This window comes from Mirounga angustirostris, unplaced genomic scaffold, assembly GCF_029215605.1.
Source record: "Mirounga angustirostris isolate CCGP_5_RB_7025 unplaced genomic scaffold, mMirAng1.0.hap1 SCAF_13, whole genome shotgun sequence".
NCBI lineage: Eukaryota > Metazoa > Chordata > Mammalia > Carnivora > Phocidae > Mirounga > Mirounga angustirostris.
Window position 1 is genome coordinate 43,046,250 of NW_026991721.1, and position 26,690 is coordinate 43,072,939.

The window sequence follows — 26,690 nt, forward strand, 5'->3', positions numbered from 1 at the left end:
CAAACCACTAGCCCCAAAACTGGAGAAACAGACTGGCGAATACAGGGAGGCACGGCTCACCTCAGCAGAGACTCAGGAGTGGAAACCACAGGAACCAGCACTGGAGTAGGAAAACCTGTAATTGACTAAATTGCTGGAGGCTCTGTGTGAACAAGTATGAGAGTTAAAAACTCCTGGGGATCCCACTCACCGCAGGAGGAGGGCTCACACTTTTGTGAGTTTTACCTCCACAAGCTTGACTGGGTTCTCACAGTAAATATCAGACAAAAATCCCCTAGTGCTTCTAAGCAGAGGTAAGGGAAAAAGAACCATTTTGAAAGAAGCCAGAGAACTCTGTTCTTAACAAGGCCTACCCTCAGGAGAAACTAGTTACCCAGAGCCTATCTTGCTGGGTTATTATGAGAGCCTAACTGATGATATAGGGGATGAGAAACACCCAACTCCAGCCCACATTAGCCCTCCTGTCCCACCTAAGGGAACTGAAAAAAAATGAGAAACACCTGTGAAGCTCACAGTCCAGCGGCACAGGCTCACTAGAAGAACAAATCACAGGACAACAGAATGTTTCACCTCCTCCCACACTTCATCACCACATTACTGAAGTCTTATTTGAGCAGTTCCTTTTACCTCAGACATCATGTCCGGCTATCAAGAAACATTGCAAAACATACTAGAAAGCAAAAAAACAAATTTGAAGCTACAAAGCAAACATCAGAGCCAGACATGGCACAGATGTCAGAATTAGCAGACAAGAAATTTAAAACAATTGTGATTAGGGCGCCTGGGTGGCTCAGTTGTTAAGCGTCTGCCTTCGGCTCGGGTCGTGATCCCAGGACCCTGGGATCGAGCCCCACATCGGGCTCCCTGCTCCGCGGGGAAGCCTGCTTCTCCCTCTCCTACTCCCCTTGCTTGTGTTCCCTCTCTCGCTATGTCTCTCTCTGTCAAATGAATAAATAAAATCTTAAAAAAAAAAAAAAAACAATTGTGATTAACATGCTAAGGGCTCTAATGAACAAAGTGGACAGCATGCAAAAATAGATGGGCAATGTAAGCAGAAAGCTAGAAATCCTAAGGAAAAAAAAAAGAAATGCTAGAGATAAGAAACACTGTAACAGAAATGAAGAATGCCTTTGATTGGCTTATTAGTAGACTGGACATGGCTAAGAATCTCTGAACCTGAGGATGCATCAATAGAAACCTCTAAAACTGGGGTGCCTGCCTGGTTTGCTCTGTAGAGCATGCAACCCTAGATCTGAGAGTTTTGAGTTTGAGCCCCATGTTGGGTATAGAGATTACTTAAAAATAAAATCTTTTTTTTTTTTTAAAGATTTTATTTACTTATTTGAGAGAGAGAATGAGATAGAGCATGAGAGGGGGGAGGGTCAGAGGGAGAAGCAGACTCCCCGCTGAGCAGGGAGTCCGATGCGGGACTCGATCCAGGGACTCCAGGATCATGACCTGAGCCGAAGGCAGTCGCTTAACCAACTGAGCCACCCAGGTGCCCAAAAATAAAATCTTAAAAAAAAAAAAAGAAACCTCTAAAACTGAAAAGTAAAGAAAACAATGACTGAGAGAAACAGAACAGAATATCTGAGGACTGTGGACAACTACAAAAGGTGTAATGTATATGTTATAGGAATACCAGAAGGGGAAGAAAAAAAGTAACAGAAGAAATATTTGAAACAACCGAAAATTTCCTAAATTAATCTGACACAAAACAAAAGACTTAGCAAGCTCAAAAAACACTAAGTAGGATAAATACCAAAAGAAAAACTACACCTAGGCATATCATTTGAAACTAGAGAACATAAAGGTTAAAAAAAAAAAATCCTGGAAGAAAACAAAGGAAATAATCTGTAGAACCAGCCTCTTTAATTATGCTCCTTAATCTTCCACAGTCCAGGAGAAATGATAAGAACCAGAGTATTCTTAATGGTATTATTTCAATACACATTTTTTGTCATTTTAATTTTTTTATCTTTTCATTTACATACAATAAAACTTACTCTTTATGGTGTACAGTTCCATGGGTTTTGAAAAATGCACAGAATTTTGTCAACGGGGAGCCTGCTTCTCCCTCTGCCTGCCACTCCCCCTCTTGTGCTCTCTCTCTCTGACAAATAAATAAAATATTAATAAGTAAGTAAATAAATAAAAATTTTTAAACTTTTACTTTCCAAAAGTACTGTTTACAAAAGTAGACCACAGACTGGGAAAATTTTTTTTTTCCAAATCATATATTTAATAAGAGACTTGTATCTAGAATTTTTAAAAAATCACCTCCTGCAACTCAATAATGAGAAACAAACCCAATGAAAAAATGGGCAAAATATTCCAATAGACATTTCTTCAAAGATATACAAATGACTAATAAGTACACAAAAAGATGCCCAACATCATTAGTCATTAGGGAAATGCAAATTGCAACCATAATGAGATATCACCACATACTTCTAGAATGGCTATAATTAAAAAGACTGATAATACCAAATTTTGACAATGATGTTGACAAACTGGACTCCTTGTCCACTGCCCCTGGGAATGTAACATGGCACAGGCAATTTTTTTTAAAAGAGTTACCCAGATGAGCTAGCAATTCCAATATTAGTTATCAACCCAAGAGAAATACAAACATATGTCAACACAAAGATACTCACAGAAGTATTATTTATAATAGCCCAAACCTGGAAATAATCCAAATCTTCATTAACTGGTTAATAGATAAACAAAATATTATCTATGCAATGGAATACTATTCAATTATGAAAAAGAAAAATCTGATATGGATAAACCCCAAAAACATGCTAAGTGAAAGAAGTCATGTATATGAAATTTTCAGAAAAAAACAAATCTATAGAGACTATCCTATAAAGAACAAATCTGGTCTCTGTTCCCAGTTTCTGGTACACAACTTCAAAAATCCTTGGAATTTCCTGAAGATAGGAGTGTCTGTTATGCTAATGAGGTGATTCACAGTGATAGATTTAGGGTCAGGGCTGATCACCAGAAAGACTAACCACATCATTTAATACACATCCTCTCTTTTCTGATCGGACACATCCCTACTAACCCACAAATAATACTTGTCACTAGATAGCAAATTCACCCATTGACAATACAGCCAAGAGTCAACAATGAAAGAAAAAAGATGTACAAACAAAACGATACGTATTATATTGGTCATATATGTGTTTATAAAATTACATTTCTTTGGCAAGTCAAAGAGTTTAAATTATTTGTTGGTGATCTCACCCCAACATTTTACACAAAATTCCTTTGGTATGCTTTGTACAAAAGAATATTTTCCGTGTATCTAAAGACTTTATAATAGAGCCTGCCTTTTCTAATGCATTCAACCACATTTAGCTCTATAACCAAGGTAGGGAAGTTTAAGTTCAGTGGATTGGTGAAGGGGAGGGAGCTGGGACTGGCTTTACCCATGTGGAAATAATTGCTTTCCTGGCCTAAAGCTCTTCCTATTAGGATCAAAACAAACTGATGTTATCTTAAGAGCCCTTCCAATTTTTGAAAAATAAAACCTAAGTGTTCCATACTTAGCCAGATATTGTCCAGATACTGTTTGTTTTGTTTAAGGAGAAAATTATGGCACATTTATTTTTGTATTTAAATTAAAAGCAGAGTTCCTATTATGAAGAAAATAAGGGCACTTCAACAGATAATCATCTCGGTATAGAAAGGCTCATGCAGAGTTGGTATAGACAAGGCCACCAAGCTTAAACGTTGTGATCTGATATTTTTAAAACCTCAGCATAGCCCCTGGCCTTCTTTGTCTGCATCAGAACTTTCCAAATAAACTCTGTTCACCAGGAGTACGTAACAGTGCCACAGCATATAACATGATGAGCCACTTAAAGGAGATTTAGTGACAAAGATAAAATATTCCAGCAAGAATAAAAGACAAGTTCTGAAGCTCAATGTGTTATGATGTAATTCTGGCATGGGTTCTGAACTTTCCAAGCACCTGCCAAAATATAACATGCTGTTTTGATTCATGGGATTAGAAAACTGAAAAAAAACATATATATATATATATACACACACACACACACACTCACATACACACACACACAAACACACACCGAGATGCTACATAAACCAGTCTTCTGCTTCTGCCAGTTCAATATCTAAACCACCCAGATTGATGGCAATTAAGAAGCCTTTTTTGAAATGAGCAAGATAGCAATCCCACAACTTCTTTGAAGCCTCTGAATGTTTCATCACCCTAAAGTAATGTCCACTGGCTTCAGCTGTCTCCAACTTTCTGTTCTGCTTTCAAAACTCATTTCTTCCCACCTCATTAGAGAAAGCTTTGGGACTTCCCTGCATTACGTTGCTTGTTATAAATACTCTTTGAGTCCTAACCTTTCTCTCTAGATCATTTTCCATATTTATTTCTTCTCTCCTTTTCTACAGGATGCTAACCATTTTCCCTATATGCTTTTTTTAAAAGCTATACTGCTTGAAAGGAAGAAACATAGTAACTTTTCTAGGCCAAATACTTTTTTTTTTTTAAGATTTTATTTATTTATTTGACAGAGAGAGGCACAGCGAGAGAGGGAACACAAGCAGGGGGAGTGGGAGAGGGAGAAGCAGGCTTCCCGCCGAGCAGGGAGCCCAATGCGGGGCTCGATCCCAGGACCCTGAGATCATGACCTGAGCGGAAGGCAGACGCTTAACGACTGAGCCACCCAGGCGCCCCTCTAGGCTAAATTCTAACAGATCATTTGTATGGCTTGTCAATAAAGATACAATTTGGAAATCACTCCCAGAAGAAAAAAACAATAAACTTGAGTTATTCAGGAACATTCTAGAATGGTCAGAATTCTTTTCTTTTTTTTTTTTTTTGTTTCCTTAGATGGTATGGGGATATGGGAGGAAGCTAATCAAGTTAACAAAGACTGTATTTCAAATGGCAATGGACATGTATAAAGCACCTTAATATTTTCTTCCTGTTAAAATACAATACATAAATCAGAGGACTTCTTGCAGAAGAGATAAGCCAATTTTCCTTGACAGGATCAACTGAGCCTTAGTCAGCACTTCTGCAAAGTCAGGGTCTCACCATTCACAGTGGACCTTTTGTACCACTAAGACTTGAAATTATCAGAACTAAGTTGTCAATATGTAATGGCTTTACCCAGTTATTCTAATAGAATTCTTAGGTTTATTGGTGAATTTTGGCTTTTCTACCATCACACTTCCTCCTGCTATGTTTATTCTATGTGTGGAAACAAAATCATGATCAGCAGAATGTGGCTGAGTAGGAAACTTCAAGTCTATAACTAAACATATATTCTGTATAGTAATAAACTACTGGAACGAGACAACTGAGGGCACTGGCAATATAGGCTGACCAAAATATTTATTTTATTTTGTATTTTTTTAAATTTTATTATGTTATGTTAGTCAGCATACGATACATCATTGGTTTTTGATGTGGTGATCCACGATCCATTGTTTTCGTATAACACCCAGTGCTCCATGCAGTACGTGCCCTCCTTAATACCCATCACCCGGCTAACCAATCCTCCCTCCCCCCTCCCCTCTAAAACCCTGTTTGTTTCTCAGAGTCCATAGGCTCTCATGGTTCGTCTCTCCCTCCAATTCCCCCTCCTCATTTTTCCCTTCCTTCTCCTAATGTCCTCCATGTTATTCCTTATGGTCCACAAATAAGTGAAACCATATGATAATTGACTTTCTCTGCTTGACTTATTTCACTTAGCATAATCTCCTCCAGTCCCATCCATGTTGATGTAAAAGTTGGGTATTCATCCTTTCTGATGGCTGAGTAATATTCCATTGTATATATGGACCATATCTTCTTTATCCATTCATCTGTTGAAGGGCATCTCAGCTCTTTCCACAGTTTGGCTATTGCGGACATTGCGGCTATGAACATTGGGGTGCATATGGCCCTTCTTTTCACTACATCTGTGTCTTTGGGGTAAATCCCCAGGAGGGCAATTCCTGGGTCATAGGGTAGCTCTATTTTTAAATTTTTGAGGCACCTTCACACTGTTTTCCAAAGTGGCTGTACCAACTTGCATTCCCACCAACAGTGTAAGAGGGTTCCCCTTTCTCCACAACCTCTCCAACATTTGTTGTTTCTTTCCCTGTCCATTTTTGCCGTTCTAACTGGTATAAGGTGGTATCTCAATGTGGTTTTGATTTGGATTTCCTTGATGGCTAATGATGATGAACATTTTTTCACGTGTCTGTTAGCCATTTGTATGTCTTCTTCAGAGAAGTGTCTTTTCATATCTTCTGCCCACTTTTTGACTTGATTATTTGTTTTTTGGGTGTTGAATTTGAGAAGTTCTTTATAGATCTTGGATACCAGTCCTTTATCTGTAGTGTCATTTGCAAGTATCTTCTCCCATTCTGTGGGTTGCCTCTGTTTTGTTGACTGTTTCCTTTGCTGTGCAGAAGCTTTTTATCTTGATGAAGTCCCAAAAGTTCATTTTTGCTTTTGTTTCACTAGCTTTTGGAGATGTATCTTAAAAGAAGTTGCTGTGGTTGATGTCAAAGAGATTACTGCCTATGTTCTCCTCTAGGATTTTGATGGATTCTGGTCTTTCATCCACTTTGAGTTTATCTTTGTGAATGGTGTTAGAGAATGGTAAAGTTTCATTCTTCTCCATGTGGCTGTCCAATTTTCCCAGCACCATTTATTGAGGAGACTGTCTTTTTTCCATTGCATGTTTTTTCCTGCTTTGTCAAAGATTATTTGACCATAGAGTTGAGGGTCCATATCTGGGTTCTCTATTCTGTTCCATTGGTCTATATGTCTGCTTTTGTGCCAGTACCATGCTGTCTTGGTGATCACAGCTTTGTAATATAGCTTGAAATCGAGCAACGTGATGCCCCCAGCTTTGTTTTTCTTTTTCAACATTTCCTTGGTGATTCGGGGTCTTTTCTGATTCCATACAAATTTTAGGATTGTTTGTTCCAGCACTTTGAAAAATGTCATTGGAATTTTGATCGGGATGGCATTGAAGGTATAAATTGCTCTGGGTAGCACAGACACTTTAATAATGTTTATTCTTCCGATCCACGAGCATGGAATATCTTTCCATCTTTTTGTGTCTTCTTCAATTTCTTTCATGAGTGTTCTTTAGTTCCTAGAGTACAGATCCTTTACCTCTTTGGTTAGGTTTATTCCGAGGTATCTTATGCTTTTTGGTGCTATTGTAAATGGAATCATTTCTCTAATTTCTCTTTCTACAGTTGCATTGTTAGTGTATAAGAAAACAACTGATTTCTGTGCATTGATTATGTATCCTGCCACATTACTGAATTGCTGGATGAGTTCTAGTAATTTGGGGGTGGAGTCTTTTGGGTTTTCCACATAAAGTGTCATGTCGTCTGTGAAAAGAGAGAGTTTGACTTCTTTGCCAATTTGAATACCTTTTATTTCTTTTTGTTGTCTGATTGCTGTTGCTAGGACTTCTAGTACTATGTTGAACAATAGCGGCGAGAGTTACAATGTTGAACAATAGCGGCGAGAGTGGGCATCCTTGACGTGTTCCTGATCTTAAGGGAAAGGCTCTCAGCTTTTCCCCACTGAGGATGATATTCACTGTGAGTTTTTCATAGATGGATTTTATGAACTTGAGGAATGTTCCCTCTATCCCTATACTCTGAAGAGTTTTAATCAGGAAAAGATGTATTTTGTCAAATGCTTTTTCTGCATCAATTGAGAGGACCATATGGTTCTTCTCCCTCCTCTTATTAATGTGTTCTATCACATGGATTGATTTGCGAATTTGAACCACCCTTGCATCCCGGGGATAAATCCCACTTGGTCATGGGGGATGATCCTTTTAATGTATTGTTGGATCCTACTAGCTAGGATTTTGTTGAGGATTTTGGAATCCATATTCACCGGGGATATCGGTCTGAAATTCTCCTTTTTGATGCGGTCTTTGCCTGGTTTGGGGATTAAGGTAATCCTGGCCTAACAGAATGAGTTTGGAAGTTTTCCTTCTATTTCTTAAAACAGCTTCAGTAGAATAGGTATTATTTCTTCTTTGAATGTTTGGTAGAATTCCCCAGGGAATCCATCAGGCCCTGGACTCTTGTTTTTTGGGAGGTTTTTGATCACTGCTTCAATCTCGTTACTGGTTATTGGCCTATTCAGGTTGTCAATTTCTTCCTGTTTCAGTCTTGGCAGCTTATAGGTTTCCAGGAAGGTCTCCATTTCATCCAGATTGCTCAGTTTATTGGCATATAGTTGTTGACAATAATTTCTAATAATTGTTTCTATTTCCTTGGTGTTAGTCATGATCTCTCCCCTTTCATTCATAAGGTTATTAATTTGGGTCCTTTCTCTTTTCTTTAGGATAAGTCTGGCCAGTGGCTTATCGATCTTATTAACTCTTTCAAAGAACCAACTTCTAGTTCCGTTGATCTGATCTACTGTGTTTCTGGTTTCTAATTCATTGATTTCTGCTATAATTTTAATTATTTCTCTTCTATTGTGTGGCTTAGGCATCGTTTGTTGCTTTTTCTCTAGTTCTTTAAGGTGTAGAGTTAGTTGGTGAATTCGGGATTTTTCTATTTTTTTGAGTGAGGCTTGGATGGCTATGTTTTTCCCCCTTAGGACCACCTTTGCAGTATCCCATAGGTTTGGACCGATGTGTTTTCATTCTCATTGATTTCCATGAATTGTTTAAGTTCTTCTTTGATTTCCTCATTGACCCAAACATTCTTGAGCAGAGTGGTCTTTAGCTTCCAAGTGTTTGAATTTCTGCCAAATTGTTTCTTGTGATGGAGTTCCAGTTTTAGAGCATTGTGGTCTGAGAATATGCAGGGAATAATCTCAGTCTTTCGGTATCCGTTGAGACCTGATTTGTGACCCAGTATATGGTCTATTCTGGAGAAACTTCCATGTGCACTCGAGAAGGATGAGTATTCTGTTGTTTTAGGGTGGAATGTTCTGTAAATATCTATGAGGTCCATCTGGTCCAACGTATCATTCAAACCTCTTGTTTCCTTGTTGATTTTCTGCTTAGATGATCTGTCCATTGCTGAGAGTGGAGTATTGAGGTCTCCTACAATTAACATATTGTTATCAATATGACTCTTTATTTTGGAAAACAGCTGGCTTATGTAGATGGCTGCTCCCATGTTGGGGGCATAGATATTTACAATTGTTAGATCTTCTTGTTGGATAGACCCTTTAAGTACGATATAGTGCCCTTCCTGTGTCTCTTATTACAGACTTTAGTTTAAAATCTAATTTGTGAGGGGCGGAGCAAGATGGTGGAGGAGTAGGAGACCTGGATTTCGACTCCTCTCAGGAATACAGCTAGATAGGGATCAAACCATTCTGAAAACCTACAAACTCAACAGGAGATCGAAGAAAAGAAGAGCAACAACTCTCTCATCAGAAAAGCGAACACTTTCTGGAAGGTAGGACGTGCGGAGAAGTGAATCTGAGGCGATATTTGGGAGGATAAACGGCGGGGGAGGGGCGTCCGTCGACCGCTTCTGGAAAGTGATAGAGCTGCGGAGTACAAAATCGGAACTTTTAAAAGTCTGCTCCGCTGAGGGACGTCACTCTGGTGGCTAAGCGGGGGGTGGAACCCTCCGGGACAGTGTGGTCTCAGGACCCTCAGAGTCACAGAAAGACCAGGGATGCCTGAGTGTGGCAGAGCTCCCAGGTAACAGAGCAGGGAAACCGGCTGCAGAGGCAGAGCCCAGGCACGGACTCTCAGCTCGGGGTTGCCATAAACTGTGATCCGCGACACACTCGGGCCACTGCTCCTCCAGCAGGGACCCAACACGTGGCAGATACGGGGAGACTCACCTTCCTCCCCCGGTAGGAGCCGCGCAGGTATGCACCGCAGGGATCTGCTGGGTTTGGAGACTCCACCTGGGGTCGGGTGCCACAGATAGAAACGCGCGGTCACAGGCCGGGTGGGCACAGAGTGGGGCCGGAGACTGGGAAGACGGGAGTGACTGACAGCTTTTCTCTGGGGACTCATTGAGGAGCGGGGCCGAGTTCTCGGCTACTCCGGGGCAGAGATTGGGAGGCCGCCATTTTCACTCTCCGCCTCCAAAGCTGTATGGAAAGCTCGGAAAGCTCGCAGGGAACAAAAGCAAACTGGAGCAGATTACTTGGCCCAGACCCGGCAAGGGCGGGGCAACTCCGCCTCCGGCAAAGACATTTGGAAACCACGGCAACAGGCCCCTCCCCAGAAGATCAGCGAGAACAGCCAGCCAAGACCAAGTTTACCGATCAATGAGAACGGCAGAACTCCAGTGCTAGGGGAATACTGCACAAAGAATTCATGGCTTTTTTACCATGATTCTTTAGTCTTTCAAAGTTAATTTTTTTTTAACTGTCTTTTTTTTTTTGAATTTTTCTTTTTCCCTTTTTCAACCAACATCTTATCAATCCCTTTTTTTAAAAAAACATTTTTATTTTTCATTTTTAGAGTCATATTCTATCCCTGCATAGTAGTTACCCATATTTTTGGCATATATATATATAAGTTGTTCGCTCTTTAAAATTTTGAGATAGTTTCTTCTAACAGATTAAAATATACCCTAAATCTCTAGTATATGGTGTTTTCTACTCCCCTGCCTGATCACATTCTCTCCCTTTTTCTTCTTTTTTCTTTTTTAAATCCTCTTCTTTCTTTTTTCAAACAACTTCTTATCAATTCCTTTTATAAAATTTTTTATACTTTCCATCTTTACAGTCATATTCCATCCCTTCATCATATCAACCCTTATTTATGTACATATACAAGTTTCTCCTTCTATAAAATTTTGGGAGGCACTTTCTTCTAAAAGACCAAAATGCACCCCAAATCTAGTGTGTGGCACTGATCTATATACCAGCCTGATCATATTTGATCACATTCTGTTTTTTTGTTGTTGTTGTTGTTTTGTTTTGTTCTGTTTTTGTTTGTTTTTACCTTTTTTTTTTTTCTTTTTCTTTTTTCTCTCTTTCCATTTCTTTCTCCACTGCTTCAGGTCTTTTCTGATCTGTTTAGAGTATATTTTCTGGGGACATTGTTACTCTGCTAGCATTCTGTTCTCTCATTAATCTATTCTCCTCTGCACAAAATGACAAGACGGAAAAAATCACCTCAACAAAAAGAAGAACAGGTAGTACCGACTGCCAGGGAACTACTCAATACGGACATTAGTACGATGTCAGATCTAGAGTTCAGAATCATCACTTTAAAGATACTAGCAGGGCTTGAAAAACATATGGAAGTTATTAGAGAAACCCTTTCTGGAGAAGTAAAAGAACTAAAATCCAACCAAGTAGAAATCAAAAAGGCTATGAATGAGGTGCAATCAAAAATGGGGGTGCTAACTGCTAGAATAAATGAGGCAGAAGAGAGAATCAGTAATATAGAAGACCAAATGATAGAAAATAAAGAAGCTGAGAAAAAGAGAGATAAACAACTACTGGATCACGAGGGCAGAATTCGAGAGATAAGCGATACCATTAGATGAAACAACATTAGAATAATTGGGATCCCAGAAGAAGAAGAAAGAGAGAGAGGGGCAGAAAGTAAAATGGAGCAAATTATAGCAGAGAACTTCCCTAATTTGGGGAAGGAAACAGGCATCAAAATCCAGGAAGCACAGAGAACCCCTCTCAAAATCAATAAAAAGAGGTCAACACCCCGACAACTAAGAGTAAAACTTACGAGTCTCAGAGACAAAGAGAAAATCCTGAAAGCAGCTCGGGAGAAGAGATATGTAACCTACAATGGTAGAAACATTAGATTGGCAACAGACCTATCCACAGAGACCTGGCAGGCCAGAAAGGGCTGTCAGGATATATTCAGAGCACTAAATGAGAAAAATGTACAGCCAAGAGTACTATATCCAGCTAGGCTGTCATTGAAAATTGAAGGAGAGATAAAAAGCTTCCAGGACAAACAAAAACTAAAGGAATTTGCAAACACAAAACCAGCCCTACAGGAAATCTGGAAAGGGGTCCTCTAAGCAAAGACAGACCCTAAAAGCAACATAGACCAGAAAGGAACACAGACAATATACGGTAACAGTCACCTTACAGGCAATACAACGGCACTAAATTCCTATCTTTAAATAGTTACCCTGAATGTAAATGGGCTAAATGCCCCAATCAAAAGACACAGGCTATCGAATTGGATTAAAAAACAAGACCCATCGATATGCTGTCTGTAAGAGCCTCATTTTAGAAACAAAGACACCCCCAGATTGAAAGTCAGGGGGTGGAAAACCATTTACCATGCTAATGGACGCCAAAAGAAAGCTGGGGTGGCAATCCTTATATCAGACAAATTAGATTTTAAACCAAAGACTGTAATAAGAGATGAAGAAGGACACTATATCCTACTTAAAGGATCTATCCAACAAGAAGATCAAATAATTATAAATATCTATGCCCCTAACATGGGAGCAGCCAATTAATAATAAAAGCAAAGAAACACATCGACAACAATACAATAATAGTGGGGGACGTTAACACCCCCCTCACTGAAATGGACAGATCGTCTAAGCAAAAGATCAACAAGAAAATAAACACTTTAAATGACACACTGGACCAAATGGACTTCACAGAAATATTCAGAACATTCCACCCCAAAGCAACAGAATACGCATTCTTCTCTAGTACCCATGGAACATTCTCCAGATGTTCTAGGTCATAAATCCTAGGTCATAAATCAGGTCTCAACCGGTACCAAAAGACTGGGATCATTCCCTGCATGTTTTCAGACCACAATGCTTTGAAACTAGAACTCAATCACAAGAGGAAAGTCGGAAAGAACTCAAATACATGGAGGCTAAAGAGCATCCTACTGAAGAATGAATGGGTCAACCAGGAAATTAAAGAAGAATTTTAAAAATTCATGGAAACCAATGAAAATGAAAACACAACTATTCAAAATCTTTGGGATGCAGCAAAGGCAGTCCAAGAGGAAAGTATATAGCAATACAAGCCTTTCTCAAGAAACAAGAAAGGTCTCAAGTACACAACCTAACCCTACACCTAAAGGAGCTGGAGAAAGAACAGCAAATAAAGCCTAAACCCAGCAGGAGAAGAGAAATCATAAAGATCAGAGCAGAAATCAATGAAAGAGAAACTAAAAGAACAGTAGAACAGATCAACAAAACTAGGAGCTGGTTCTTTGAAACAATTAACAAGATTGATAAACCCCTGGCCTGACTTAGCAAAAAGAGAAGAGAAATGACCCAAATCAACAAAATCATGAATGAAAGAGGAGAGATCACAACCAACACCAAAGAAATATAAACAATTCTAAGAACATATTATGAGCAACTCTATGCCAGCAAATTAGATAACCTGGAAGAAATGGATGCATTCCTAGAGATGTATCAACTACCAAAACTGAACCAGGAAGAAATAGAAAACCTGAACAGACCTATAACCGCTAAGGAAATTGAAGCAGTCATCAAAAATCTCCTGACAAACAAAAGACCAGGGCCAGATGGCTTCCCAGGGGAATTCTACCAAACATTTCAAGAAGAATTAATACCTATTCTTCTGAAACTGTTCCAAAAAATAGAAATGGAAGGAAAACTTCCAAACTCATTTTATGAGGCCAGCATTACCTTGATCCCAAAACCAGACAAAGACCCCATCATCAAAAAGGAGAATTACAGACCAATATCCTGATGAACATGGATGCAAAAATTCTCACCAAAATACTAGCCAATAGGATCCAACAGTACATTAAAAGGATTATTGACCATGACCAAGTGGGATTTATCCCTGGGCTGCAAGGTTGGTTCAACATCCGCAAATCAATCAACGTGATACAATACGTTAACAAAAGAAAGAACAAGAATCATATGATCCTCTCAATAGATGCAGAAAAAGCATTTGACAAAGTACAGCATCCTTTCTTCATCAAAACTGTTCAGAGTATAGGAATAGAGGGTACATACCTCAATATCATAAAAGCCATCTATGAAAAACCTACAGCGAATATCATTCTCAATGGGGAAAAACTGAGAGCTTTCCCCCTAAGGTCAGGAACATGGCAGGGATGTCCACTATCACCACTGCTATTCAACATAGTATTGGAAGTCATGGAACACTTCATCTAAAACTAATGATGTAATGTACGGGCATTAACATAAGAATAAAAAAAACCATACTCTTACCATACAAAAAAAAAAGAAGAATACAAAAAATTTAACAAAGAAATATTCCCTAAAAAAAAAAAAATCTAATTTGTCTGATATAAGAATTCCTACCCCACCTTTCTTTTGAGGTCCACTGGCATGGAAGATGGATCTCCATCCCTTCATTTTTAGTCTGGATGTATCTTTAGGCTCAAAATGAGTCTCTTTTTTATTTTTTATTTATTTTTATTTTTTTATTGTTACGTTAATCCCCATACATTACATCACCAGTTTCAGCTGCAGTGTTCCACGATTCATTGTTTGTGCATAACACCCAGTGCTACATGCAGAACGTGCCCTCCTCAATAACCATCATCAGGCCAACCCATCCCCCTGCCACCCTCCACTCCAGAACCCTCAGTCCGTTTTTCAGAGTCCATCGTCTCTCATGGTTCGTCTACCCCTCCGATTTTCCCCCCTTCATTCTTCCCCTCCGGCTATATTCTTCTTCTTTTTTTTTTTTCCTTAACCTATATTGCATTATTTCTTCCAGAGGTACAGATCTGTGATTCAACAGTCTTGCACAATTCACATTGCTTACCAGAGCACATACCCTCCCCAGTGTCTATCACCCAGTCACCCCCTCCCACCCACCCCACTCCCCACTCCAGCAACCCTCAGTTTGTTTCCTGAAATTAAGAATTCCTCATATCAGTGAGGTCATATGATACATGTCTTTCTCTGTTTGACTTATTTCACTCAACATAATACCCTCCAGTTCCATCCACGTCGTTGCAAATGGCAAGATCTCATTCCTTTTGATGGCTGCATAATATTCCATTGTATATATATACCACACCTTCTTTATCCATTCATCTGTCGATGGACATCTTGGCTCTTTCCACAGTTTGGCTATTGTGGACATTGCTGCTATAAACATCGGGGTGCACATACCCCTTCGGATCCCTACTTTTGTATCTTTGGGGTAAATTACCCAGTAGTGCAATTGCTGGATCATATGGTAGCTCTATTTTCACCTTTTTGAGGAACCTCCACACTGTTTTCCAGAGTGGCTGCACCAGCTTGCATTCTCACCAACAGTGTAGGAGGGTTCCCCTTTCTCCGCATCCCCGCCAACATCTGTCGTTTCCTGACTTGTTAATTTTAGCCATTCTGACCGGTGTGAGGTGGTATCTCATTGAGGTTTTGATTTGGATTTCCCTGATTCCGAGCGATATTGAGCACTTTTTCATGTGTCTGTTGGCCATTTGGATGTCTTCTTTGGAAAAATGTCTGTTCATGTCTTCTGCCCATTTCTTGATTGGATCCTTTGTTCTTTGGTGTTGAGTTTGATGAGTTCTTTATAGATTTTGGATACTAGCCCTTTATCTGATATGTCATTTGCAAATATCTTCTCCCATTCTGTCAGTTGTCTTTTGGTTTTGTTGACTGTTTCTTTTGCTGTGCAAAAGCTTTTTATCTTGATGAAGTCCCAATAGTTCATTTTTGCCCTTGCTTCCCTTTTCTTTGGTAATGTTTCTAGGAAGAAGTTGCTTTGGCTGAGGTCGAAGAGGTTGCTGCCTGTGTTCTCCTTTAGGATTTTGATGGGACTCCTGTCTCACATTGAGGTCTTTCAACCATTTGGAGTCTATTTTTGTGTGTGGTGTAAGGAAATGGTCCAGTTTCATTCTTCTGCATGTGGCTGTCCAATTTTCCCAACACCATTTGTTGAAGAGACTGTCTTTTTGCCATTGGACATTCTTCCCTGCTTTGTCAAAGATGAGTTGACCATAGAGTTGAGGGTCCATTTCTGGACTCTCTATTCTGTTCCATTGATCTATGTGTCTGTTTTGTGACAGCACCATAATGTCTTGATGATGACACCTTTGTAATAGAGCTGGAAGTCCGGAATTGTGATGCCGCCGGCTTTGCTTTTCTTTTTCAACATTCCTCTGGCTATGCAGGGTCTTTTCTGGTTCCATACAAATTTTAGGATAATTTGTTCCATTTCTTTGAAAAAAGTGGTTGGTATTTTGATGGGGACTGCATTGAATGTGTAGATTGCTCTAGTTAGCATTGACATCTTCACAATATTTGTTCTTCCAATCCATGAGCATGGAACGTTTTTCCATTTCTTTGTGTCTTCCTCAATTTCTTTCATGAGTATTTTATAGTTTTCTGAGTACAGATCCTTTGCCTCTTTGGTTAGATTGATTCCTAGGTATCTTATGGTTTTGGGTGTTACTGTAAATGGGATCGACTCCTTAATTTCTCCTTCTTTCTTGTTGTTGGTGTATAGGAAGGCCACTGACTTCTGTGCATTGATTTTATATCCTGCCACTTTACTGAATTCCTGTATGAGTTCTAGCAGTTTTGGGGTGGAGTCTTTCGGGTTTTCCACATAAAGTATCATATCATCTGCAAAGAGTGAGAGTTGGACTTCTTCTTTGCCGATTTGGATGCCTTTGATTTCTTTTTGTTGTCTGATTGCTGTGGCTAGGACTTCCAATACTATGTTGAATAGCAGTGGTGATAGTGGACATCCCTGCCACGTTCCTGACCTTAGGAGGAAAGCTCTCAGTTTTTCCCCATTGAGAATGATATTCGCTGTAGGTTTTTCATAGATGGCTTTTATGATATTGAGGTATGTACCCTCTATGCCTATACTCTGAACAGTTTTGATGAAGAAAGGATGCTGTACTTTGTCAAATGCTTTTTCTGCATCTATTGAGAGGATCATATGATTCTTGTTCTTTCTTTTGTTAACGTATTGTATCACGTTGATTGATTTGCGGATGTTGAACCAACCTTGCAGCCCAGGGATAAATCCCACTTGGTCATGGTCAATAATCCTTTTAATGTACTGTTGGATCCTATTGGCTAGTATTTTGGTGAGAATTTTTGCATCCATGTTCATCAGGATATTGGTCTGTAATTCTCCTTTTTGATGATGGGGTCTTTGTCTGGTTTTGGGATCAAGGTAATGCTGGCCTCATAAAATGAGTTTGGAAGTTTTCCTTCCATTTCTATTTTTTGGAACAGTTTCAGAAGAATAGGTATTAATTCTTCTTGAAATGTTTGGTAGAATTCCCCTGGGAAGCCATCTGGCCCTGGTCTTTTGTTTGTCGGGAGATTTTTGATGACTGCTTCAATTTCCTTAGCGGTTATAGGTCTGTTCAGGTTTTCTATTTCTTCCTGGTTCAGTTTTGGTAGTTGATACATCTCTAGGAATGCATCCATTTCTTCCAGGTTATCTAATTTGCTGGCATAGAGTTGCTCATAATATGTTCTTAGAATTGTTTGTATTTCTTTGGTGTTGGTTGTGATCTCTCCTCTTTCATTCATGATTTTGTTGATTTGGGTCATTTCTCTTCTCTTTTTGCTATGTCTGGCCAGGGGGTTATTAATCTTGTTAATTCTTTCAAAGAACCAGGTCCTAGTTTCATTGTTCTGTTCTAATGTTCCTTTAGTTTCTCTTTCATTGATTTCTGCTCTGATCTTTATGATTTCTCTTCTCCTGCTGGGTTTAGGCTTTATTTGCTGTTCTTTCTCCAGCTCCTTTAGGTGTAGGGTTAGGTTGTGTACTTGAGACCTTTCTTGTTTCTTGAGAAAGGCTTGTATTGCTATATACTTTCCTCTTGGACTGCCTTTGCTGCATCCCAAAGATTTTGAATAGTTGTGTTTTCATTTTCATTGGTTTCCATGAATTTTTAAAATTCTTCTTTAATTTCCTGGTTGACCCATTCATTCTTCAGTAGGATGCTCTTTAGCCTCCATGTATTTGAGTTCTTTCCGACTTTCCTCTTGTGATTGAGTTCTAGTTTCAAAGCATTGTGGTCTGAAAACATGCAGGGAATGATCCCAATCTTTTGGTACCGTTTGAGACCTGATTTATGAGCTAGGATGTGATCGGTTCTGGAGTCAAAATGAGTATCTTGTAGACAGCATATGGATGGGTCCTGTCTTTTTATCCAATCTGCAGCCCTGTGCCGTTTTATGGGAGCATTTAGGCCATTCACGTTGAGAGTGATTATTGAAAGATATGAATTGTCATCATGTTGCCTGTAAAGACGTTGTTTTTATAGATTGTCCCTGTAAATTTCTGTTGTATATCACTCTTGGGGTCTTTCTCATTTTATAGAATCCCCCTTAATATTTCTTGCAGGGCTGGCTTAGTGGTCACATATTCTTTCAGTTTCTGCCAGTCTTGGAAGCTCTGCATCTCTCCATCCACTCTAAATGAAAGCCTTGCCGGATAAAGCATTCTTGGTTGCATGTTCTTCTCATTAGTACCCTGAATATTTCTTTTTAGGCCTTTCTGGCTTGCCAGGTCTCTGTGGGTAGGTCTGACGTTATTCTGATGTTTGTCCTCTGTACGTAAGGAATCTCTTCCCCCTAACTGCCCTTAAGAGGGTTTCCTTGGTTCTAAGATTTGCAAGTTTTACTATTACACTCCGGGGTGTTGGCCTGTTTTCCTTGATCTTGGGAGGGGTCCTCTCTGCCTCTAGGACTCGAATATTTGTTTCATTCCCCAGATTAGGGAAGTTCTCAGCTACGATTCGCTCAAATACATCTTCTAGTCCTCTCTCTCTCTCCACTCCCTCTGGGATTCCAATTATTCTGACACTGGAACGCTTCATTGTGTCACTTATTTCTCTGATTCTGTTTTCATGGATTCTGAGTTGTTTTTTCCTGGCCTCCTCTTTTCCCTTTTTATCTATTATATTGTCTTCCAGGTCTCTTATTCTCTCTTCTGTCTCAGTTACCCTAGCTGTTAGATTATCTAGATTGGCTTGGATCTCATTGATAGCATTTTTAAGTTCTGCCAATTCCCCTTTTATTTCTGCCCTTAGAGACTCTATGTTGCCATTAATTGATTTCTCCATTCTAGCCACTGTCTTCACAATTGCTAGCCTGAATTCCATCTCCGACATCTTGGTTATATCTGCATCCATTTGTAAATCTGCAGCATAAGTCATAATCTCTGAGTCTTTTCTGTTTTGGGGGCTCCTCCTCCTAGTCATTCTGTTGATGGCTGTTTGAGGGAATGTATAGAGTCCAAATTATTGACCAGAACCCAAGCAAGGTGGACCTCTTTTCTTGGGACCTTAGGGTTGCTGGCTTCTTGTTTTCTCAGCCTGTCTTCTGTGGGAGGGGCCTGCCGCGCTGTTACTCAGGCAACCCTGTTTGGGCGGAGTTGCCCTGCCCACCTGTGGTGGGGGATGGGCTCAGCGGGAATCAGTTTTGGGGCTTTTGTTGTCTGGCGGCTTTCCGCGTCTCTTCCCCGAGTTAGAGCAGAAGAGACCATTTCCAACCCTCTGCCTCAGAGCAGAGAGATCGCAGTCTGTTCTTCAGTGAACTCTCCAGGCCACACCGTCTCCTTTTCTGTCCATGCTGCTATAAACTGCAGTGGCCTGGGTTGTGCGCCCCTCCGCAGCATTCCCAGTCCTGCCTCCAGGTTGGGGCACATCTCTGCCCTTTGTGCTTCTAAAACCGCCAGCCACTCCCAGTTCGCGCACGTGACCCCGCCGCTCTGGTTTCCATCCCGGGGGCTGCAGTTCTCAGGCACAACCCCACCACTCTGAGTTTCTGCCCCGGGGGCTGCCCTAAATTCCTTTCCCCACCGCTACCGGTCTGCAAGTCTCTGCCCAGTCCCCAGCGCGCAAGGCTGTAGCTCACCAGCAGTGTAGAATCCCTATGGCCAGGCACCCTCCCGCTGCCGTTTATCCTCCGATATCTGCCCACGGAATCACGGCTCCCCACTTTGTACCTCAAAACCAACAGCCTGTGATACTCTGTTTGTAGAGATCCAGATCTTCTTACATCTCAGGTTGATTTCGTGGGTGCTCAGAGTGGTCTGGTAGATATCCAGCTCAATTCCGGGGACCAATTGAAATAGGGTCCCCTACTGCTCTGCCATCTTTCCCCCCTCTGGCTGACCAAAATATTTAAAGTCTGTCTTTCATTACCAATTCTCAGTTCACACACTGTTATAAATAACCACAGTCCAATAATCTCCATATACTCACAGTAATATAGAAAATGCTCAATCGTGTTTAATTAAATAAAAAAGTTATCAGTGTACCTGGATGGCTCAGTCAGTTAAGCATCTGACTTGATTTCAGCTCAGGTCATGATCTCTGGGTCATGAGATTGAGCCCTGCCTCAGGCTCTGCACTGGGCATGAAGCCTGCTTAAGATTTTCTCTCTCTCTTGGGCGCCTGGGTGGCTCAGTTGGTTAAGCGACTGCCTTCGGCTCAGGTCATGATCCTGGAGTCCCGGGATCGAGTCCCACATCGGGCTCCCTGCTCAGCAGGGGGTCTGCTTCTCCCTCTGCCCTCTTCCCTCTCCCCTCTTCCCTCTCGTGCTCTCTGTCTCTCATTCTCTCTCTCTCAAATAAATAAATAAAAAATCTTAAAAAAAAAAAAAAAGATTTTCTCTCTCTCTCTCTCTCTCCCTCTGCCCCTCTCCCCACCCCACCCCCACTCTCTCGCTCTTAAAAAAAAAAAGTTACAATTTAGGATAGGCTAAATTCTAATAGGGTTACATTGTGCCAGATATTGTGCTAACTGCTTTATACATATTATCTCATTGGTTTCTTACAAAGTAATGCACCAAGTGGATGCATTTATCCCCATTTACAGAAGAAGACACTGAGTAGTAAGGTCATAAGTGGCAAGTTATGGACTCAGCCACTAGACTGACTATATATAAAGCTTCCTCAGAGCAGAAACCATGTTAGTTTTATTACAACCCAGCACCTAGTATAGTGCCTGACACTCAATTAATATTTAGGGAAGAAAAGGAAGGGAAGGGACACTAGTGCCATGTGTCAGATCTGTCTTTAAGATGCTCTCAATAAATATTTATTCATTTAATCAGATTTTACCATCCACTAGTTCCCGGCATTCACTGGGCACCAGGCCACAGGCTTCACTATTTGAAATACTAACACTTTGCTTATTAAAGGCTGAACATAGTTCCTTGGGTGGTATTAAAAGAGAAATAGTAAAAATAAAATATTTAAGAAAAAAATAAATGCAATTGTAAAAATATAAATGTATGAAAGCTTACTTCCAGATTTCTTTATATAACGAATTTTCATTCACAAAGAAGAAAAAATACTTAAAGTATTAGACTGAATTGAATACAATTTTTAATAATTTCAAAAATGTTGGAAATGTATCTTAATATCTGAATAGTCAGTAACTTTGTGAACAAGACTGAATATCAAATATGTAAATTTCAGTCTCTTCAAATAGTCAATTCATGAAAAAATTTGATGTCAAAAAAATATATCATTGTATTACAAATTTCATGATTTTAAAATAACATAGCCCCAGTATTTATTATACATATAAATCTGCATTTATGGTTATACTTATCTTAAACTGACAGTTGATTAAATCGAAATGGTATTTGCCACATAAGTTCTAAATAACTCTATTACTGGTTCATCAGACATATACTAAGATCCTTATTATGTGTTAGGCAGTTGCTAAGCCTGAAGAAACAGAAATCCATACCAAAGAGTTCCTACCCTTACTGCAGGAATTATACCAGAACAAAATATTCTCTATTAGTTATGTAAAGCATGTTCCAGAAAGGTAAAAAAAGTTTCCATTCTAAAAAAACATGCAGAATACCTAATACCACACAGTGATATAAAACAAAACTAGATACTGGGTCAAATCACCTATCCTTCTTTCCAAAAGAGCCACAAACCATGCTGCTGTGTTCTGCTTTATATACAAAAATCTTTAAATACACTTCAAACTCCTTGCTATGTCTTCATCTGTTTCATCTTAAATTGTGTGTTCCTTGGTTTCAGACGTAAGAGTGAAAAATACTTCTTTAAAATAGTTTACAGCAGTGGCTAGGCATTAAAATTAGTAGATTTTAGTAGCTCTGTATAATAGATAAGTAGTTCTATAATAGATTAGTAAATCTAAATAAATATAGATACTGGAGCCTTAAGCTAGACCCAATGTACAAAGTCTTTGGGGATGGAGCCCATGCACCTAAATTTTATACAGCTCCATGAGCAGTTCTCATGTATAGTATAGGCTAAAAGAACCACATTTTTAAAAATGGGGGGGGGCATCTGGGTGCCTAAGTCGGTTAAGCATCCAACTCTTGATTTCAGCTCAGGTCTTGATCTCAGGGTGGTGAGTTCAAGCCCTGAGTTGTGCTCCACGCTGGGTGTAGAGTCTACTTAAAAAAAGGGTGGGGGGCTGGCAAGGGGGGGTATACAAACCTGTGTAAAGCAGAAAATGTTAAAGCTGTATAGGACCTTAAAGATCAACTAATCAATTCATTTTCTAAAGTACGAATCTGAAATTGTGAGAAGTTAAGTAAAATGTCCAAGACTGCATAGTTATCAAAGCCAGGAAGAGAACTCACATGGACTAGCATGCAGACTAGTACCCTTTCCAGCACACAAAGCTGGCTATTCCACTTGGGAGGGAGATAAAGTATTAATTCTTGATTCATTAGCTTAATCAATATAAGCATTCATATAGTAAATTCTCAGGGAAATATGAATTAAAAAAAAACAACAACTATAGCTGACCCTTGAACAACATGGAGGTTAGGACACCAACCCCCAGCACAGTCAAAAATCTGCATATAACTTTTGACTCCCCCAAAACTTAACTACTAATAGTCTACAGCTCATTGCAAGGCTTGTAACATAGTCAATTAACACATATTTATATGCTGTAAGTTTTAAAAAAAATTCTACCCAAAAAAACTGCTTCCTAACCTATGTAATTTAATTAAGATAAAAAAGATCCAGCCCACATACAAGACTGTACAAAGAACATATCAACATGGTTAGACATTTAGTGACTAAACAGAACTGTGAAGTGTCAGTATTTTTCTCCATTCATTTTAAACCACATATTTCTCTACACAAAAGAAGAGGGAACACTGATAATCAGAATGCATTAAAAAAATTATGGCTGATTACATAATCTTAGAGGTCTTAGCTACTCTGCTATTTTTCAGTTGTCAAGCTATAGGATAACTGAATAATTAGAAAACTTTAGGTAAGTGAATTAAATTGAGGGATATTATACTGTATAGTGGAATGAATGGGTGTTAAGAGTTAGACTGGCGCTCAGATCCTAGCTCTCCCATTTCCTAGCTGTTTGATCACAGGCAAAATGTTTAAATCCTCTGAGCCGCATTTTACCTATAAAATGAGACTAATAATTTCCCCCTTGCAGAGTTGTGATGAAGATATTAAAAAAGATAATGTGTCACTCCTTTGCTTAAATCCTCCAATGATTCACTGTAACTTATAAAGTCAGTTTCAAACTCCTTCAAAAACTATCTGCTTATTTTCTGAGAGAGGAATCATGTTTTCTGGTCTCAACATTTCTTAAAACATCCAAGTAGAAATGCCCAATAACACAAAGTGTAGGCTTAGAGTCAGAACACAGGGAAGGGTAGACAAGCAAAGTTCAGTGTCATCATCCTGCAACCAGTCAATAACTTACTCAAAGACTGATCTTTTCGTAATTTGGATATACCAGTCTTTATTCTTCCTACTTGATAGCATTGTCATGGAGTTACTTCTTAATCTCTGCTTAACAGAAATTTTCACAGTAATGGGTTAGAACAATTTTTTAAGTGCCCTAGGACAAGTAAACTGCTTACCCTTCTCCTCCCTTAGCATTTCATAAATTTTCCACTATGACAAATATGGTGATTTCAGCTTCTGTTTAAATAATCCATTAAATTGTTAACCTTTTAGTTTTTCTCCTACTCCCAAATGAATTCTCTATTGTTGCCTTGATACTAAAATTTAGCACATTCCAAGTGGAATCTGGGCTCTAGTTACTTCCAGACTCAATAGAACTAAGCATTTTCTACTCTCTACCAGATTTTTTTTCCAGGTATTCATGCAATTGTTTCCTCAACTGGAGAGTAAGCACCTCTAAAGGCAAGAACCATGTTATATCATCTATTTCCACAGCACTTAGCCCAGCAGCTCCAAAAATCTGTGCCACTTGTATATACACATATTTAGTAATATCTTTGTTTTGTTTTGTCTTAATTTTATTATTTTCCAAGTCAAATAATTAAATTAAAACTATTTTGTAGCCTATCCTAACCACCATTTACTGAATACTTACTACACGTCACTGTATTTTTTTAAACTACAAAATATTGTATTTTATCAACTCTAACATATGAGAGACTTAGAAGAAATCTCACAATTACTATGAGGTATCACTGATTAGAAAACACATACCATTTTCAGAGATCTTAAAATGTAAAAGAAAAAATGTGCATCTTAACAGTTTTAACCTCACTTTAGAAACTGAAAGTGAGAGAGTGCTTAATAACTCTGTCCAAGGGGTGCCTGTGTGGCTCAGCTGGTTGGGCGTCTGCCTTCGGCTGGGGTCATGATCTCAGGATCCTGGGATCGAGCACCGCACTGGGCTCCCTGCTCAGCAGGGAGTCTGCTTCTCCCTCTCCTTCTGCCCACCCCCCAGCTTGAGCATGTACACTCTCTCTCTCAAATAAATAAATAAATAAAATCTTAAAAAAACAAAAACAAAATAACCTCTGTCCAACATTAATACCTCTTAATGAGGTTAGTAACCTGTGGCAATCCCCAGTAACTGGTAACTGGGAGGAAGAAATGGATCAAAAGCCAGCTATTTTAACTACTTCCTCTCCATTACATAAAATATGTACATATCCAGTGTGTTGATATGCTCAAAAGATTACTTTTAAAACTGTCTTGCATACATTTCCCCAACCTTCTTACAAAAGAAAATAAAGTTCAAAATGTAATTACTAAATTTTAGTAATTACTAAAATCTGAGATTCATTTTGACATATTCTAGGCAGACTAATATGTCTGACTTTATTAATAGGAATATTTTTCTTCTCAAAATGGCACCACATGCTGCAGTTTGTTGAGAATACAAAGGGATCAGTTAAGTCTTTTTCATAGACAAAATACATATTACAAGTTAATTCCAAAGTGCCTTGCCAATATACAATTCAACATTTAAGAGTATACGATTTCCAAATGATTGTACATTTTCACCTAACAAGCAGATATAGCAATCGATAAAATTTATAATCATACAATAATACAATTTCAGTTAACTCCTCAGATATTCAGTCACTTCTACTAAATATTTAGGTTATTGAATTATAAATACTACATTAAATAACACAGAATTTAATTCTAGAATAAGGAACTATTCTATATTTTATCCTTAAGTATTTGCTAGTAGAATAGAAAAAGGAACATGGCAACGTGACATCATATTCAACCTCAACTTAAGTATGTCTTAGTGAGAAAGTGAATTAAGAAAAGGCAGACAGAGTGGTAATCAGGCTGGTAATAATTCTGGAATGAAAATTTATTTCAGTAGTAGCATTTTTTTTAAGAATTGGTAGGAGCATTTAGAAAAGTGAAAACTTAGAATCTTAAGTGAGCCTCAACTATAAAACAAACAGACTAAATTCCATTTCTCCCACCTTCTCTCTCTTGTTTCTCTCTCTCTCTGTGATAAATGTCAACATTACAAATTATTTTATCCTAAGAAAGAAGTATCAGATCTGTAGAACACAGAATAAAAAGAAAGGAAAAAGCACAGGATTATTTTCACTAAATATATATATGTATATATGCAGAAGTTATTATTAAGTAAATTGTCATTTTCTTTTAAGAGTAAAAGCAATTGGTAACCAAATATTAAAAGAGTTAGCAATTTGCTTTCAACCCAAGATCTGGTTCCAGTATGACCTAACTAAAACAGATTTATAGGTCAGATTCACTCAGTATTATGTATATCATGTATTTCTCAATTTGTTATATAAAGTATCACAGAATTCACTACATTTTATGTTCTAAAAACAGCATACTATGAAATAAATAGTATTTATGTCAAAATTCTCATCTTACTTCTCCATTTCTTAATGTTGTGATGGTTCCTCTTGCTACTGCCATTCTAAATAGTGTTTCTGTGGCCTGTGAATTAAAAAAGCAAAAAATACATCATTCATAATCTGTACTCAATTGTATAACCCCTCCAAACTGTAAAAAACATCCATTCCTATTACATTTCCAGCAACTTCTGGAGAAGCATCAATAAGTCACAATAAGAGCTACATGATCTCCATCATATTTCAGAAATATCATTTTCAGAATCTCTTACTTAATGACATTGAAGATCTCAAACAGAACTGTTTCGAAGGTTATTTTGATCTGCTGGTATTCATCCATGTCTACAGAGTTTCAAATTAGTACACTTAGATAAATTTAAACCTTAGTTTGGTTAATGAAGATTAAGTAAAAAGCTAGTACTTGGATTCAATTCAGAAATTATCATTTATTCTGATTTTTTAGTTCCAAGTTCAGTTCAAATCACTTGACTGCTACTGAAATACTGACAGAAGATGAAATAATTCACTGATTCCATATATAAAATAACACCCCCCCAAAATTATTGCTTTCTATATACTAACAATGAACAATCCTAAAAGGAAATTAACAATTCTAAATAAGCTTAACCAACAAAGCAAAAGATTTA

General features: G+C 38.7%; 1 protein-coding gene across 2 annotated transcripts in view; it reads right to left on the bottom strand.

Moving 5' to 3' along the window:
- The window catches only part of TMEM135 (transmembrane protein 135), a 271,644-nt gene that overhangs the window by 149,473 nt on the left and 95,481 nt on the right, over positions 1-26,690 (bottom strand). Inside the window, exon 5 of one of the 2 annotated variants that reach the window (XM_064576803.1) lies at positions 26,063-26,128. The exons of the other annotated variant lie outside the window; for it this stretch is intronic. Coding sequence (XP_064432873.1) covers positions 26,063-26,128 — 66 coding nt within the window. The remainder of the gene's footprint in view (positions 1-26,062; positions 26,129-26,690) is intronic. 2 annotated transcript variants of the gene reach the window in all.